The sequence below is a fragment of the Symphalangus syndactylus genome, chromosome 3, assembly GCF_028878055.3.
Source record: "Symphalangus syndactylus isolate Jambi chromosome 3, NHGRI_mSymSyn1-v2.1_pri, whole genome shotgun sequence".
NCBI classification, from domain to species: Eukaryota; Metazoa; Chordata; class Mammalia; order Primates; family Hylobatidae; genus Symphalangus; species Symphalangus syndactylus.
Window position 1 is genome coordinate 109,999,067 of NC_072425.2, and position 19,740 is coordinate 110,018,806.

At 36.4% G+C, this 19,740-nt stretch overlaps 1 protein-coding gene across 8 annotated transcripts in view; it reads right to left on the reverse strand.

Annotated features, from left to right (window-relative positions):
* Positions 1 to 19,740, reverse strand: part of CDK14 (cyclin dependent kinase 14) — a 685,360-nt gene that overhangs the window by 319,160 nt on the left and 346,460 nt on the right. For all 8 annotated transcript variants that reach the window (XM_063636396.1, XM_055272770.1, XM_063636397.1 and 5 more), the window contains one exon: positions 6,364 to 6,484. In XM_063636396.1, the coding sequence (XP_063492466.1) occupies positions 6,364 to 6,484 (121 nt within the window). The remainder of the gene's footprint in view (positions 1 to 6,363; positions 6,485 to 19,740) is intronic.

The following is a 19,740-nucleotide window of genomic DNA, read 5'->3' on the forward strand; positions in this document are numbered from 1 at the left end:
ATACTAGTTTATGTATTTCTATTTTTATTTTTCATTTTTTATTTTTGTAGGTCTCACTCTTGGGGCCAGTCTGGAGTGCAATGGTGTGATCATAGCTCACTGCAGCCTTGAATCAGGGGCTCAAGCTGTCTTCCCACATTAGCCTCCTGTGGGACTACAGGCACACTCTACTATGGTAACTGAATTTTTATATTTTGCTGAGATGGGATCTCATCATGTTGCCCAGGCTGGTCTCAAACGCCTAGCCTCATGCCATCCACCCACCTTGGCCCCCAAAGTGCTAGGATTACAGGTGTAAGCCAACACTCCTGCCTATATATTTCTAAATTAAAACACACACACACACACACACACACACACACACACTCTCTTAAGATAAGAATATCCTGGGCCAAAAATTATTTTTGATTCTCAAGACATAGGCAGTATGTTAATTTCCCTAAAACCAAATAGAACAGCTTTTATATATCCCATAGTACCCTTGGATGCTATACCCCAATGGAAATGCAGTATATGTAGCCTGGCTGATTGACATTCTAAGAGTTGATAAGAACACTGTTCTCAACATTTGGGGAGTTTTATATTTCTTAAAAAATTTTACATGTAACCATCTCTTGTTATTCTCACAAACCAGTGAGGCAGCTGAATGCACCAAGGGTTATAATAATGTCATGAAACTGAATCTCTGTGATTGGCTATTTAAAAATCACCCAAAAACCAGTTTGTGGATAGCCAATTATTTTGCAAACATTGATCTAAAATGGGGAAATTTTTATTTGTTCTTAAAAATATTTGGTAGTGAACAATGTCTCATTTTACATATTGTCATTCAGCTAATTTATTGCCAATAAATGACGAAACATATGCACTGAAAACACACATATACTCTTTCTCTCACAAACATACACACCGATAAACAACAATGGGATATAAAAACTATAACCACACTAGATTTTTTTTTTTTTGAGACGGAGTCTTACTCTGTCACCCAGGCTGGAGTGCGATGGTGCGATCTCAACTCACTGTAACCTCTGCCTCCCGGGTTCAAGAGATTTTCCTGTCTCAGTCTCCCAAGTAGCTGGGTTACAGGCATGTGCCACCATGCCCAGCTAATTTTGTATTTTTAGTAGAGACACAGTTTCACCATTTAGGTGGGGCTGGTCTTGAACTCTTGCCCTCAAGTGATCCATCTGCCTCGTCCTCCCAAAGTGCTGGTATTACAGTTGTGAGCCACCGTACCCAGCCCCACACTAGATTTTTGACAGAAAAATAGAGGTGCTTCCTTTCAGCATCCCAAAGCTATCACTAAATTCGGCACTTTAGTAGCCACTCTAAAATGCCACAATAACCTAATATGAGAGAACTGTACTCACAGAGATAATTTGTATTAGGCAATGTAACATGAAGTTTGTAACAAGGAATTTGAGTTTGTAGTCAGTAGTCCTTAGTGTGAATTAAACACTCGAATGTATTAAGTCTCTTCTGATTAGTAGTATTTAGTAAATTATTGCTCTAGTGCATTATGAGAAAGGTGACCACATGTCACAGTTATCTCTGTTTTACACCTATTATCCTGGCAGAATTATTAACTCTCAATGGTGTCCTGGTATAATAATAAAATACAGGGTCATCCTAATTTTAAGGGACTTCCGTAGTGGGAGTGGGCTTAGAAACCATGGCTGCCACCATGAGATCAGCTTCAATCTCCTGGATGCCCTTCTGACTGTCCCCAGTTCTTTTGTTATGTTGCATTGCATTTCGGTGGCTACACCAAAAAGTCACTTGGATCATGCATTATTTGAGCAGTTCTCAAGAACTCTTAAAGAGGTGTTACATTCGACAGTAACTAATTCATATGCTCCTTGGTCTTATGACCTGATTAATTAGAAATAGTACAAACAGTGCTGACAGATAGATGATTCAACATAACTCATGAACTCAAATTCTCATTCTTACTATCCTTCGGTTTAAAATGAACTCATTAATTTTAGCAAAAGTAATAAATGAGTAATGGCTAGGAATTGGGAAAATATTAGTACACGCCAGCATAAGTACTAGTCCTGTGAAAATGCGTTCAATCCAATGATTCCTGTCTTAGTTTATTTTTTTAAAAAAACTCTTCCTTGCATAAAACTGTATAGTAAAATGTCTTAAAACGATGTCAGGAGAGAAAAACAGTCCACAGACTGTGGAGTGAGTGAAAGACACCCACTATATTTGAGCTAGGCAAAGGGCATGACTCAGAGTATAACCTAAATTATAAAATATATATTTTGCTGTATTTGTGTTTTGGAGTTGTTCTAGTGGTAAAATAAAGACCAAATTTTAAATAAATCATCTTAAGAGATTATGTAGTGTCTTGTAAAAAGAAACGGCTTTGAGTAGGTTATCTTTGAGTTTGAATGTGTGCTCTATTTACTAACTGCAAGAACTTAACCATATTATTTAGTATCTCTGGGTTTGGTTTTCTTTCACTGTATCATGGTAAAATAGGTAAGTAATTAAAATGCATAACAAGGCTCAGAATACAGTTTGTGTTCAATAGAAGTACCTATTGTTGTTACTATTATTATTACTCAAGTCTCAAATCAAACCACAGGACCTCAGATAGAACAAATTTACTTTCAGAGTAGGGGCTATTGTAGGGCTAATTTGTGATTCTCTACCTTAAAACATTAGTAAATAAACCTAAATCCTAAGAAACATTATTTTATTATATACATTTCCTTGGTCAAGAAAGATCATTAAAGATGATTGCAGAACTTTGTATATTGCCAGTATGTATGGTGATTAGGCTTATTTAATAAAAAAGCAATGTTAAATGGCCTTTTAATACTTAATAAACAGGCAATTTCTTTTCTAATATATGCGAAATCAATTTTGATGTCAACATTTTTCTATATATCAAGAGTGGTATGGAAATTTTTTCTAACCACCCAGCTGCTACAATGTTAAATAAATTAATTTTAATCTTAAATCAGAGATGTAATAGAGAAACGGATGATTTAATATGCAATCTCATTACATTTGACAGGCTTATTTATAAATGATTTGCCCTACATTTTGACAAGCATAGTTAATATGTTAATTAGCTTTTTAAAAGATGATGAAAGGAAGAGACTGGCATGCTATCATTCTTCATACACTGTTGGGGTGTTGGGGAGTACTGTAGTTGATACCTCAGGGTAGTGCTACTATATATTTTACCCACCCCCAAAGCACTGTGGGCTTGAAGAGATAATCATTTATTAGCTGCAGATGACTTAGTCACCCTATTTTAAAAATTAAGCCCTTAAAATAATCCCAAGTGACGTTCTGCTTTTCTGCTTTCAAAAAACAAATGCAGCTCTAAACATATTTATGAACTTCTATAGAGGAATATAAAGCTTATTTGGAACAATGACCTCAACAGCTTGAGCAGAGCTTCCTAGCAAGGGAAGGACCACATAGATAAGCTGCTTGTTACATCTGCACTTCTCTTAACGTGGCTTTCAAAACTTAGTAAGCCTTTTTGGTTTAGAAGCTTAGCAATGATTTCCTATGCCTTGACTTTCACAGAGTTATAAATCCAAATATTAAGAGAAGTTATAGGAGGAAATGTTCAATTTGATTCCTCTGCTTAAAAGTTCCTTTACAGAGGGAGATAAAACTATCAAAAACTATCTATTTTCATAAAAGTATCAAAAACTGTCTATCTTGATGAGTTCCCAAATCACACAGGGTTGTTTGTTCATTGCAAGTGTTGGAGACCTGGAGGAGGAAATCGTAACATGGCCAGCTCTGATTTCCATCACTTGCTGACAAATGATAATGCGTATGTGTCTTCATTCATATTTTTATTTCCTGTGGCTATTTAAACAGAAAGCTGGAAAATGTATAATGTATAGGGATCATTAGTTTTTAGTTACTACCTTACTGCCCCACGCTGATAAATGAACTGTAAGAAAGCCTGAAACTACTGCCACCTGCCTCCCTGCTATTCTCCACGGGTTAGTATTTGCACTTCTCTTTGCTGCAGCTGAGCCATGACTCAATTATAGTCCCATTTCTAGTTCTCTCAATACCCAGCATCGATGTCATCGATTATGCAAAAATCAGTGCCTGTGAACTTCTCTCTAACTGGAAGAACACATTTTATTTGACTTACAGGATAATAACAAGATAGCTTTTAGAAAATGGCTTGAAATCAGATTCAGACAGGCAGGTGTACCATAGATATAACATAGATTTTAAGGCTTGGAAGTGAAGAGCCAGTTAGCATGGGAAGCTGTTCAGACATAACACATTTGCTATTTGGTTCTGGCAATGAATAACCTTGGCATGTAGACAAAAGGGCATTTGGGGTCTACTATTTTCTATCAGTTTTCCTCCTTTCCACTTAAATAACAGTCTTCTTGTGCTTCCATTATGTCTCTGTTCAAAGCAAACTGGCAGAAAGTGTCCGAGCTATCTTCCTTGAGAGAATGAACACACACACGAGGAAGAAAAAGTGACACACGTGCAAGAAAAAGTGGCACACGCTGGAAATCAAATACTAAGCTACACCTCAGAAACACACATATTATGTCACAGTCCATTTGGTTCTTGGTGCTTTTAAAGGTTTGGGAAAAATTAGCCACTAGTATGTAAAAAATGTTCTGAGGGTAGAGTCTTAACTGAACTGCCAAGCAACTAAGATAAAACTGGCTCCAAGCCACAGATGTTTCCAACCAATGTTTTATTAGCAGAGTCCCTAACTGACCTCATTGAAAGACAACCTAGAATTTCCATACTCAAAAAATAGAGAAAAAGCCCCATAACACAAGAATCTTAAGTAATGAATATTTGCATAGCCAACTATAAGTCAGGAAGTAGGAAAGGGATGAGAAAGTAACTAATACCCTGATGCATTCATTGGCCTTTATTTTCAACTTTTTCTGCCATTACACTAATTATCTAAATATCTATTTTACCCAAATCCCTGTGTTGGGAAAAAAAAAATCTAACTGTGTAAACAACCATCCCCCCAAAAAAGCCAGGAAGTGTGATAAAATAAAGATTAGCTCAGCCCCTTAATGACAGATGATCATCTTTAGTCTCAGTGTTTTAGAATATCATTAAAATGGTATTAGATTTATTACAAGATGTTACAAAATTTATGACAACAGATCTGTAGGATTATCTGATTTTCTTGTAGCTCTACTGGAAGCTTTAGAGCTAAACTTCAATAAAAATAAATACGTTCTCATGTACACAAAATGTTGCAGGTATCCTCAGTGGCTTTACAAATCCCCAAATCTCATTCCTAGGGAGGGCTGCTAGAACATAGAAAAATCTGCACTGTGCCCTAGATCGTGAGAAACTTGATTGTTTTCTCACCATAACGTTTTTGGATCAAAAACATCAGGAAAGAAGCCAGGCCTCATCACAGGCCAATTTATGAAAAGCCAAGATTACGGGGGGTAGAGCACTGAAGTAAGTATGTATACAACAGTAAGATAAACAACACATACTGCAGTTTTACTGAGGTCATAAAATTATATGAATATACGGTGGAATTCTACATATGGGGCCATAATCACTCAGGGAAGATGACTCCTATTATAAAATAGTCATGTGCTATGTAAATTGTTTTACTTTGGACACAACTGTGAGTCTAGAAAAGAAATTATTCTATTAATAAATGACATGTTCAACAGTCTGTCCTTCATGCCAAAAATTAGATTATTCCCTTGATTGTTTGATTTGGATCACACTTAATTGGGAACTCAGTATAGCTTACCATTAATGCTCATTATGAATTAAATCTTGACAGTCATTGGACCTCATAAAATAGATTTTTAAGCTTTGCTAAAGCATTTGTGAAAGTGAGACCTAAAATTAAACATAAAATATTTTTTAAAAGTAGTCATTTTATTTCATTTTGGATAACTAGTGTCAGAAGTTTTCAAGTACATACTGTGAGTCAAACTGGTGCCTAACAGTTACACCAAAATTTTTAGACCACTCATCAGAGCTTTGTTGCAAATTTAAACATACTCCCTGCTACTTCAATCCTGTTGCCGTCTGGAGATATATACTTCCCTAGTTATAAGATACAGCCACAAATTAAGACTCTTAGGGAGAGAAAAATCATGATACTGACAGTTAGAAAAATGTCTCTGCCCCTGTCCATCAAGAACCATTACCACACAGCATCTGTAAAGGAGACTCTAATTAGAGAACATTCCCAATCATGTTTTAAAACATCCAGCAGCATGGCCACATGCAGGCAAACACTCCTGCACCATTAATCTTCATTCAAACTGTTAGGATGTTTGTCTAGGCTTGACCCAGACCAAGCACTACAGATAGATTAGCTAGAGTAAAGCTTCCATTTCTTACCACATGTCAAGGCAGGTGGAATATTCTGTTGAGCCTAGAAGGACATCTGGAGGTCTGTACCACAAGGTAACCACTTCGTTGGAGTATGTGTGGCTAGGGACGGATTTTGCTCTTGCAAGACCTGTGGGTTACATGAAACATAAAGAAGTTTAACAGGCATTAGTAAAACAAGGGAATTTAAATTTGAATGTTCACAATTTTAAAAGTCAAACCTCACCTTTTAATACAGAATCAGAAGTGCAGTGTCAAGGTTAATAGAAAACTGGGGAAAGCATATTGTGGTTTCTGTTTTTAACACATGCTAATAATCATTAAAACATTTCTATTTCCTAATAAAGCACTGATGTCATGAATCTAATAAAATATCCGCAGAGTAAACAAATAATTCATAAACTACTATAGCAAAGGAGCTTAGAAGTCTCTTGAATTTTTCAGATTTATAAGTATTGTGAGAAAGGGTTCCTTGGTCAAATAACTTTGAGAAAAAATAGATTTAGAAAGTTAAAGAATCCTTAAATTGTGAAACTTCTCAGGTTTTTTAATTGTTCTAATGCGTATTGTGAATCTGCAAGAGGAGAGTATAATACTTTCCTCAAAGAATTGTCCTACAATTCCTTGTGGTTTCAGTGTTCTGTCAAATACTCACTAGGAAATGCTTATTGCAGAAGCTCTTTTGAAAAAACATCTAAATAAATAACTATAAAGGGATAGTCAAATCTGGTACATACATTGATGAGATTATATATGATAAATTAAAATGTTCTCTACGAATTGTTTTAAACTGGGAAGATGTTAAGTGAAAAGGTATATGCAATTTGATCTCATAACCATAAATACTCATGCACAGAAAAAAGATTGGTAGGTCTGTTTATTTTCCCTCTGAAAAAAAAAAGAAAAAAGTTTGGCAGAAAATACATTTAAATGTCTTCAGTGGTTACCTCTGGAATATGGGATTATCTTTATTTTTTAGTAAGTTTTTCTGAGTGTTTTCCCAAGATTTGTGGAATGAATGTGCAATTATTTTAAAAATCACAAAATCTATAAATGTCATTTTTTAAAAGAAAAAAACCTGTGTGACAGCTTTCTATCTAGCTGTATTCATTAGTGACAAGTATAAAGTATTATTTACTGTTATGTTTATAGCACTTAAAACATTTTTACAGTGAGCCTACCAAAATATATTCATTTTAATGTTCTGACTATTTAAAAATTTTTATGTAGTAAGGAAATGGCTTTTTCTTATTTATTAAATGTAGCATTCCATTTTCAGTATTATACGTAAATTTTAAAGTTAATAAGACAGCTGGTAGGACAAAGAATTTCTAATTAATTCAGCTATGGTTACAGTACCCCAATTTTTTTCTACCAGTCAGTTTTAATAATAATACAATGGTATACTATAAATTGGTTGATATTTATAAGTATTCCATATTAAAATGTACAGATTATACCACACAGATGTGCTTACACATTCATGGTCCCCAATTTTTCTCCACATGAATGGAGTAATTATTTTTGATAATAGATTTCTGTAACAACCTCTTCCTTCTTTCCTCTGCAAGGTTTTATCCTACATTAATTCAGGCAAAATTGAACAACAGATAGGACAATCAAGATGATAATGTGTCTCCAGAACTTGGTAATCCCATCAAGAGGGTTGGTTCCTCAAACGACTATGGTTCCATATGGAGACTAAAGAGCCAGGCACAAGTCCTGAGATAGGTTCTGACTTGTTCCATATGCTGTTGTCAAGTCAAATGGGATGCTACAAACATTCGGGCTTGATTCTCTTAGTTTTCCTGAGGCCCTGTTGTCAGGAAGCTAAGCCAGAAGGATGAGAGAATGAAAAAAAATTGAAGATTTTCATTGACAGCTCAGACCAGGCTAGCTATAAAAGAATTGTGATGTTCCCAGTTGTAAAGGGGAAAATAAGACCTCAAATAACCTAGAAGTAGTATAAATCAAAATAACCACATGTAATTTCAGATCAACTATGCTCATTCTGAATATGAGTTTGCTAGACTGGTTAAATATTTTTGGAAAGTACAAATAGAAAAAAGTGCTTTATCTACATTACTGTCTTTTTTCCCACATGTTTAGGCCAAAGACTACTCCAATTTTATTCAGATGAGCCACATAACTTCCCAAAATAACAGTAAAAATAACTTTCAATATCTAACTTTTCAAAGCTTAAGTCTGAGTCTCTTAAAATGGTTTGCATGTAAATGTGTCAGAGTGAAGAATGTTATTATATTTTTAAGATACATTATTCTACATTGCTTGAGAAAAATTCTCTCATCTCATTTGAATACAGTTAGTCAATTAAAACAATTTATTGTAGAAAGTGTCCTCTATATTGATGAACAAAAAATTTTTACCCTAAAAATGTCTGTTTGGTTAATAGGATAAGAAAATTCCAAAACTTTTCAGGAAGGGAGAAAATCATTAAAACAATGACTCAGAAAATAAAAATAAAAGAAAGACAAAGAGAAGCGAAGAAAGAGAAAGAAAAGAATGAACAAAAGAGGAAAGAAAGATACTTTGAAGTATAAATATATACAACTACATTTTTACCAAATATTTTTGGTAAAGATATTGCTATGTGTTTATACAGTTCATGCATCAAAACATGCTTACTCATGCAAAATTTATTAAACTGCATTCTTCAGTTGAAAGAAAACTGTAGGACAGGATTAATTAGCACAGCATGTGTGAAAGCTTTCTTTCTCTGTTCTTTGTCAGTTGCTATGGTTACACTACAGGAACAGAGCTACACTACCTTTTAAAAAAGATGCAGTTCACGGATTATTATCAAAACTTCTTATATTAATGTTTAGTTTGATTTAAAAGTCAAAAAGCAAAGTGCTAACCAGACAAGTGCAGGTTATATGCATGTTGCTGCTTTGGCTGAGTGTGTGCTCATGAAGGGGTACAATTCCGATGGGCACCTAAAATGGCTTGCATAAAATTCAGTGTATCCAACTTTACGGTGTTGATATTTCTAACTAATGAAAGACCCCAGAGTAAAAGGGATAATCCTGCTATTCAAGCCCTACTGCCAATGATTCAAAGTTGAGCTACCCTGATACTAGCATAGTGGACTCTTGGATTTCTGGAGGAGTTAAGAAGCTTTATAGCTAACCTCTTATCCAATAAAAAAATTCCTCCTCAAATCTCTATAAGATGGTTATCTTATAGATAATATCTGCTGCTACCCTGAGCCTGGTTCTACCCTCTGGCATGGACTCAGAATAAATCACGGGATAGTGCTCCGGACATTTTCCCTAAGCAGACCAGCCATTCAGCACCAAACAATGGAGACTCTTCAGGCCTCATCATAATAGCCTCTGCTGCATTAGACTCTGCTGACCACTCCCCTTTCTTCTACATTTTCTCCCTTTATTTCTCAGATATAGGATAGTTAACCAGGAATGACTTGGTCTCCTTCTGGGACCTACCCCTTTTTTGCCCCTTAAATGCTGGTTTTGTCTACAGCTATATATACATACGCTCAAACCAGTGCTTTCTCAAATATATACACTTTATAGGTCACTGGGTCTTATTTTGAGTTTTTAAACTGTCATCCATAGATGATTTCTCCCAAGATTTTACCTTCAGCTTATACTTGTCTTTGGGCTTCAGACCTGGTTCTATGTAATTCCCTACTGGGCATAGGTGCTAGATGTCCTACAGGCACTCAATGTAACTCCAGCCAGAATTAATACAGTGAATACACCAAAAGAGTCCAGAAGCAAATGCACTTTACTAGTAACTGTTTCAAGTTCCAAAAACAGCCAAGGTTCTTTTCTTTTAGCTGTACACAGATGCAAACTAGAATTTATATTCCATGTACATTTAATTATTCCTTCAAATTCCAGTGCATCCTTTTTTTTTTGTAGGTGGTAAAATTGGCTAGGGATTTAAGCAATCTCTTTAACTCTATGGAGAAAATTGCTGAACCTAGGATAAGGTTCAGAAATGATAATTCCCATTCCTTTGCTTTGACTAAGGAATTTAGAAGGAACTGGCAACACTGACTTACTCCTTTCTAACTAAGTGAAATTAATAACAGCAAATCTAGCCAAATTTGCAGAGTCAACTAAAATACGGTATAGAAATAGTATCTTTCATTACTTCAGAGTCTTTCCAGAAAATGGGCCAACGCTTTGTGTTGGTCAGTGGTTTCATATTATATTACAGAGCAACTCCCACACCTCTCTCAACACACCTTACTCCCCAGATAAATCATAAAAAAAAAGTCTTGCTCTTAGTTAATCACAAAAGCAGTATTTCTAGGAGAAAGGTTCCTTTCTTTATCATTTGACTCCAAACAGACATAAAATGCTTGGATAATATTTTACCATAAGACAGTTACACTGGGAAGGGAAAGACTTGAGGCCTTCTCTATTCCATGAATCAGTCCCTGGGGTGAAGGCTTTTGGATTTCATTCCCATTCCACAGCCAAAGACTGGCCAAGAATTTCTTTTTTGATATAATTTTTTAATGGAGTATTCTCCCTCCTACAGGATTTATACTATATTAAATATCTTATGATGTGGTAACACTGTTTGAAAATACTCTATTGCTGCTTTTATAATGTATCAATAAACAACCAACAAACAAATATTTTCTTATGGTGTTCTAGCCTTTAATCTTTTCTCTCCGTACTTGACAAGGTTTCCCTGAATGATTCCATTTACTCCCATGGCTTAAGTTACTATCTATATATACTGATGATCCCAAACACATATAGCTAGCATCAATCTTCCCCTAAAGCTTCACGTTTCTGTATCAAAAATGTCCACGTAGATCTTCCATGATAGTCCACAGGTATCTCAATTAAACATTTCTCCTGTCTCCAATTTTCTAACCAGTACTACATCCTCTAGCGTCTCCAACTGACTGCTACACATCACCATCCATCCATTCACCAAAGCTGGAAGTCTTGTTTTGGTGTAGTCTCCCTCCACTTACAAAATCACAAAACCCAGTGGATTTTACTTTATAATTTTCCCTCTTTTCTTCCTCCTCCTTAGGTCCTCATATCATCTCTTGCTGGATTATTACACTAGCAAGTCTGACCATGGCACAATATTATCTTCAAAATATAGACAATAAATGATCTTTATTAAAATTATTTTTAATAAAGATTAATAAATTTTAAATTATAAAAATTATAAATTTAAAATTAATAATTTTAATAAAGGTCATTTAATAAAGATTAAATGACCTTTATTAAAATCATTTTTATTGTTGGCCAGGCACAGTGGTTAACACCTGTAATCCCTGCACTTTGGGAAGCCAAGGCAGGTGGGTCACCTGAAGGCAGGAGATCAAGACCAGCCTGGCCAACATGGTGAAACCTCATCTCTATTGAAAATAAAAAATTGGCTGGGTATGGTGGCACGCGCCTGTAATCCCAGGTACTCGAGAGGCTGAGGCACGAGAATCACTTGAACTCAGGAGGCGGAGGTTGCAGTGAGCCGAGATCACACCTGGGCAACAAGGCGAAACTCAGTCTCAAAAAACAAAAATAAAAAGAAAAATTAATTTTATTGTTTAATTGGAACATTCCTCAATGTGAATAACAGTAATAATAACAACAAAAGACTTAAATGCCCAATCTACTCATATAATCACTACGAGATGTGGGTACCCACCAACTCCCTCCCTTTTATTTGACTTAATAGGAAGTGTATCCTTTCCAGAAAATTGGGCATCTTGAGGACAGGTCTATGTTTTTTGTTTGTTTGTTTTTTAAATACATTTGCCATCCTATGGTGTTGTTTAAGGTGGAAAAGTAGTTTCAAAATTACAATTAAAATATCCTTTTCTTTTCTTTGTATGTAACATCTTTGTTTTGGTTTATGTCCAGACTTTCAACAGTGCTACTTTTTATAAGAAACCTAAATCCCTTAAAAATGTTTAGATTTATTCAGTAGTCTTTCTATTGAATAAGGGTATTCTTTGAACATAAATAAAAAGGAATTAAGTCCAGAAGACACTGAAACATGTTAAGGTAATATTTGATTTTATTTAATTATCCCTGAATTTTTGAAGCTCAATAAATTATGCCTAATTTATATATATCCCAAAGGGCACAGATTTTTTAAAAAATATATTTCATTTGGCCGGGTGCAGTGGCTCATGCCTGTAATCCCAGCACTTTAGGGAGGCCGAGGCAGGTGGATCACCTGAGGTTAGGAGGTCAAGACCAGCCCGGCCAACATGATGAAACCCCATCTCTACTAAAAATACAAAAAATTGGCCAAGTGTGGTGGTGGGCGCCTGTAAACCCAGCTACTCAGGAAGCTGAGACAGAGAATCACTTAAAACCCAGAGGTGCAGTTGCAGTGAGCCGAGATCGCACCACTGAACTCCAGACTGGGCAACAATAGCGAAACTACATCTAAAAAAAACAAAACAAAACAAACAAAAAAACTATACATACACATACATATATATAATTTTTAAATAACAGAAATAATATTTTAATATAAGCATTCCAAAGAAGACAGAAAATATTCAAATAATTAACTTTCATATACAGTACAGGAATTGCATTTTTTTCTATTTTTTCTCTTTTTGCATAGAAAATAAAAACTATGGTTTTCTGGGAAATAACAACTTTAAGTGAAATTAATAGATGTGGAAAACCAACTAGTTAGAATTATTTGGCTAAATACTATATGAGAAACATGCTTTTGTTCTTAGAGCATTAGCATGCATATTGGAAGACTTGTGATACAGCAAAACTAAATGCCAGGTAGTGGTTCTGGCACTATCTAGGTTTGTTATTTTGTTATTTCTCCTTGATTAAGTGACTTAAGCTTTCTAGTCTTGGTTTCACTATGTGTATGATGAGGGGCCTGAGATCTGGGGTCAGCAAACTATGGCCTGAGAGCCAGCCATTTGTCTTTGTAATTAAATTTTGGTGGAAAACAGCTATAGCCATTCACTCACGTATTGCCTATAGATGCTTTTGCACTAAACAGCTGAGCTGAATAGTTGACAGAGACCATCTGACCCATAGGCTATGGTATTTGGTACCTGGCCCTGTAAGAAAAAGTTTGCTGACTCCTGGGACAGACTAGGTTAACTTTAAGTACTAACTCATTCAAGTACTAATGCTCAGTGATTCTAAGAAAATAACTTTCACTAAAATCTTCTTTATTCAATGTATGAAGATCATGTATGCTTAAATTCTTAAACAGCCCCTTAAATAATTCCACCTCAACGATCCCATCACATCACATCTGCATTAGCAGAGAATGCAAAATCATTTTCAATAGAGTATATGTGAATATATCATCATTTTCACAGTTCACTGGTTTACATTTCATTTTCTAGTTTCTGCTTCTCAGTTAATGAAACTTGTAGTTATTATTCCAATGCTAGATGACAACACAATATAAAAAATGAATTTCAAAACCTGACTAAATCAGCAATTTTGATGTATTTCCATAACCATGCTGATTTATTACCAATTTTCAAAAATTAAAGGTAAAACCCATTAATTCATCATAAGAATCTGTCTTAAGTCAAGGCATAATATTCAGAACTTTTAAGGCATTTGTTTGTTAACATGTATTAATATATACTCAAAACATTATACAAGTATGTATCTATATGTGTTAAAGAGAAAATATTTATTGAAATAATTACGACCATAATTATGTCAAGTAAGGTAAGACTAACTGTGATTTATGCCAGAGAAATACTTTGCACTTGATAGGAAAGAAGTCAATCTATAAAGATAAAATTTATTATACATACATACTTAAAATGACAACATATGCTCTTGTTAGTGTATTAATTTCTTTAGTTTTTAAAAGAAAAAATTTGTATGAGTGTTTGTATGGGAGGCTTATGAGAAAACTCTTTCCATTTCCTTCCTAAACCACCTAGAGTTCTTTTTCTTTCTTTCTTTCTGTTTTAAGTAGTAGGAGGAGGCAATATCCTTACCTGGTCTTATTATAGATAATAGAAAATCATGAAAATCAGTGGATGTACAGTGCTCATTATACAGAGGCAAAGCACATGATAATTTATTGAGCAGTTATAGTCCGTTAGGTACTCTAATGGTTTTAAATGTATTATATCATTTAATGGTTACACAACTTAAGAGTGTTGGAGGATTATTCGTATCCCAATATAACAGAAAGAAAACTAATGCCTAGAGAAACTAATTTACCCCAGGTCATACCATAGTAAGTGGCTGGGAAAATGCAGGTAGTTCTACCACCTCCCCAAGAAGACTGGGAACTTGGGAACAGGTTGCCTGGCAAGTGTGGGGCTCACATTGGATGGTAGCCTAGACTAGCAGGTCCAAAGTCCAGAATGGTGACTGGCTAGCCTGGTGAGGGAGACTGAAAGGGATAAGGTTGTGGGATGGATGGCAGTGAAGACAGGAATGGGAAGTGAAATGAAAACACAGGCTGGTTGTTCTGGAAAAAGGTTCCAAAAACATGCGTACATTAGAGAGAATGACTGATGCTGTCTAGAGAGCCTCCAGATAATCGGACAAAAAGCCTGTGAAGAAAAGAGAAAATTGATAACGAAATACTGCAGAGAAAAGCTCAGGAAACTTCAAGCTAGGGTCTGGTTGCAGAAATGAGAACAACTCTTATCTGCTTTGTTTGTCGGTTTGTTTTGTTTTAAAATGGAAAGGGTGGAAGGCAGTAGACACATAAATGGAGCAGTAAGCTAGAAGGCTGTGATGGCTTGCAGGGTAACAGCAGGAAATGGAAACTGCTGGGAGAGGGGGACCCTGAAAAGGGAATGGCCTATTTATCTTACAGGATCCTAAGGACAGTTTTTTTTGTTTTTTTTTTTTTTTTTTCCAGAAACCTCAAACTGGGGTGTGGTCAAAGCCAATCTAAAGGGCATGTAATAAATAACACTGAAAGAAAAGGCTCTTCTGAAATGCCCGGACTGAAGTGAATTTTTAAAACATTCCATGAGATAAAAATAGGCAATTACTTTCAAACATGAACTAAGAAGTTTTTATGTTTCTTCAATAATAAATGCCCTTATGAATCAGTGCAAATTAATGAGGCGATTATTGAGCAAATTCAAGAAAAAAAAGCTTTGGGTCATATTGAATTATTGTAATACTTTTACATTTTATGGCTGCTGCCCAGGTTTTCTGAATTATTTTCACTATGCTTTTAGTATTTTCTTTTCTCTCATCATTCTATTTGAGGAGAGGCCTATTAAAAGACATGCACATCTTTATTTTGATAATTTTAAAGACACTTTGTGACACCTGGTGACAATCTTGGTTGTCTTGAAATTGGAGTCGGGCATTGCTAATGTAGCAAATAAGCGTCACAACTTTGAATCTCCAAAAGAAGCATTTGGGGAATATTTTCAAAAATACATTAATTCCATGAAATAAATACATACCACAATCACTACAGAGAAGAATCATCACAGAGCTTTCATTCAGGCAATGATCTAAGACAGTCTGTATCTTCTATAATATTCTTATTTATTTTAAACAGAAAATAAATTGAGGCCCAAAGTTCTGTCCATTCTGCCTCCACTGTTTGTAATCTATTCCCTTCTTTTTCCCCACTGCTGCTGCCACATCAAGCCCTCAGACTTAAACACTTCTGGGTCTTGAACCTATTAACTGGTCTCCTAGCTGCAAAGTCTGCCCTTCCTATTCCTCTTCCATATTCTGATGAAGAGACAGTTTCATGTAGTATGTAAGAGCTTCCTCTCTGGGGTCAGCTATGACCGCCACTTACAAGATGTGTGATTTGAGGCTGAGCTTCAATGGCTTTATCTGTGAAATGCATGCAGTAAAACTCTGCTAGATATTCTGAATTTGCCTCTTCTGATGCATTCTTAACTCTCCTTCACCCTGTTCTTTGCTCCCCCCAGGCTGTCCTTAATGAGTGTGTAATTACAAAGTCCTTGTCCCCTGGCCTCAAGTTGGGTTTGGCCAATGGGCAGCAAACTGACCAAATGATCACAAGGAAGGAGAAAAGTGAGCTCAGTATATTTGTTCTCCTGGCTTCTTCTCAGCCGGACAAGGAAATGGTATTGCCTAAGTTATTCCTTAGAAGGCTACAGCTCTTGCTCAGGCAGTTCCAGAACCAATTTCTCTAAATTCTCCCAGGAGTAGTAGTGAAATTTTCCACACTATTGCTAGCCTGAAAGGGTTCCACATACTTAACCCTGCCCAGAGTTTCACAAACAGTCCCTTCGTCGAACACCCCTCGATTGCCCCATTTGTGTTGCCCTTTGTTTCCTTCTAGAATCCTGATACAATTGCCACACCTAACTTGAAAGGTATTTGTGCAAATTAGATGAGATAATGCACGAAAAATGCTTAATCATACAGTTGGCCTAGAGTAACAATTCATACTGGCTATTACCATAAACTAAAACATCATATGATTAAACCAGTTCTCTGCTAAAAATCTTAATAGATCCTCTGGGCTTTAACCTGAAGTCCAAATTCCAAGGAATGAAAGAACATGTGACTACCTTGTTTCTTCCCATCCCTTTCTATGTTCTAGCCAACTGTTAGCAGCCAATCAAATTACCAGTAATTATTTTTTTTCTTAGTTCATTGGCACAACATGGTCTCATATCCTGTAATTATTAATGCTTATTCAGCAGATGACTTCTACATATCCTTCAAAATTATACTCAGGGCCAAGGCCTCCAGAAGCTTCCCTGACTTGCCCTCCCCTTCCTGGTCCAGGTAATGAACGTTCCTCTGTTCTCTGATTTACCTCAGCACTGCACTTAACAGATAAACATAGCAGTCTTTCATTTACATGACAGCTGCCACCTGCCCCACACAGGTGGAGCAGACCAATTTTCCCAAAATAAGGCCACATTTTTTTCCCTTTTTGGGAAAGGATCTTACACTGTCACCCAGGCTGGAGTGCTGTGGCACAATCACAGCTCACTGCAGCCTCACACTCCTGGGCTCAAGAGGTCCTCTCAGCTCAGCCTCCAAGTAGCTAGGGCTACAGGCGTGCACCACTATGTCTGGCTAATTTCTAAATTTTTTGTAGAGACAGAATCTTGCCATGTTGCACAGGTTGGTCTCAAACTCCTGGGCTCAAGTGATCCTCCCACCTCGGCTTCCCAAAGTGCTGGGATTACAGGCGTGGGCCACTGCACCCGGCCATGGCCACATTTCACCTGCCTTTGTATCTCCACTTCCTGGCATGATGTCTGACCTGCAGTAAGTCTACTGATAAACTGACATATCTAGCAAGAACAACCACCTACTATGAACCTCTGAAGCAGAGGTTCCTTTGGCAGATGGCACTTGTGTGTCATCCCAGCCTATAGGGATGGACCTGTCTTAGTCCATTTTTTGTTGCTATCAAAGAATACTTGAAAGTGAGTCATTTATAAAGAAAAAAAGTTTACTTTGGCTGATGGTTATGGAGGCTTGGAAGTCCAAGATCAGGCAGCTGCATCTGGTTGGCATCTGGGTAGAGTTTGGTATTGTGTCATCATATTGTAGAGAAGTGGAAGGATGAAGTGTGCACGTACAAAAGGGCAAAACATGATGGGAAACCTCAGTTTATAACAATCCACTCGCTTGGTAACTAATCCAGTTCCCTGAGAGCAAGAACTCACTCGCTCCTGTGAGGATTAACCCAGTCCTGCAAGGGCAGCATTAATTCCTCTTAACAACCTAATCACCCCTTAAAGGTCCCACCTCCCAACACTGCCGCACTAGGGACCAAATTTCCAAAACATATTCTGGGGGAAACACTCAAACTATAGCAGGACCCACCCCAACTCATCCAGAACATCTCTGTTTTCACCTTGAGACTTCAATAGAAAACCTATCCTTGGATTTCAAAACGTTAAAGAACTTAATATGAGTAAAGTTGAATCACGTAAAAGCTCAAGATCCCCTGTAGGGGGTAAGAAGTAACCCCAAAACAGACATAAAATACTTTAATCTGTTTATGATGCACATGAATATTGTAAATAAAAATATAAGCCTATTAATAAGGCTATTAATATTCTTATTTATACCATAAGACTATTAATATACAAGCTACCAGCCCTTAAATACAAGTAAGGGAACCACTTTCCTGACTAATCAATTTTTCTCAAATTTTATCTAATATGATATTTAAATTTTAGATAAATAAAACCTCAAGAATTAATCTCTCCTCTAAACTTTTATATTATATCTCAATCTTTATTCAGCTCACTTAGCAGACAGTATATAAATCTGTTATTATTTATATTTTTATCTCTGTTTACCTCTCTAGCTGTACAAAATATACTCCCTAAGAGCAAGGATCATTTCTTAAGATTGTCTCAATTTTTTACCACCACTCCCCACCTCTTCTCCATCTCTATGTAACACTGGGTCTTATGTAAAATGTACAATTTAGACAAGACTAAGTCTGTGTAAAATACACTTGGAAAGGGGATTAATTCTTCCTTTGCTTACTAGGATTCCAGGCTATGAATTATTATACTCAAATGTGTTAAGCCAGCTTAGAGCTCAACCATAGAAACATCAGGCTTCTCTGATTCAGCATGACACTTTAGCTGCCTCTCACGAGTTAACTTGAGCCATAGAAATAGGTATGTCCAGACTCGACAGTTTTTTAAAAAAAAACCTTGACAGGCAGAAGTATAAAAATACTCATTTCAAAGCTTCCAGCTGTTCAGCTTTACTGAAGGAAGAGACCTGAATTTACATTTGAGGCTGTTTCTTTATTCTCGGAAAAATCAACTTAATGGCAAATTCTGTTATATAAATATAAAGCAAGTCCCTACCCACTGTTCTGGGGCAAGCAGTGAAATTAACCTGCATCTTGATGTTTCAAAAAGAAGAAAGGGTTTAATGTAAGCCGGGTGTGCATGTTTTAGCAGAGCCATGTTTCTGAGGCTCTGTGGCTTCTTTGAGGAAGATGTTTACTGGCTCAGGGAACATAGAGACTGCACAATGAAGCTTCCCCTTGTTCTTGATCAGCAGTTTTCAGGAACTCAGAGAACTGAAGAAAGGGTGTGTGCTGAAAGCTATTCTTCACCCTCCAAAGGAATGGACCAATAAAGCCCAACTTGCAGTAACATTTAAGTCTAAATCTCACAAGGATTACTGATACTGGACTGTTGGTTGTGATCAGATCTTTAATCCCTGAAGCCACAAGTCATTTCTCCTTATTGTGAAATTTCTCAGGTCATTTCTTCTTATTGTGAAATTTCTGAAGATTCAACTGTGCCTCTGATTTGTCACCCAGAGCTCTATCTTGTATAAACGTTATGTGCTATGACTGTCTACTGGGGCTGGAGGGCAGAGTCCCCGGTCCTGTGGCTGGGGGATGGAAGGTGGACTCCAAGATCTAAGATGAGACTTCCCAGGCACCTTA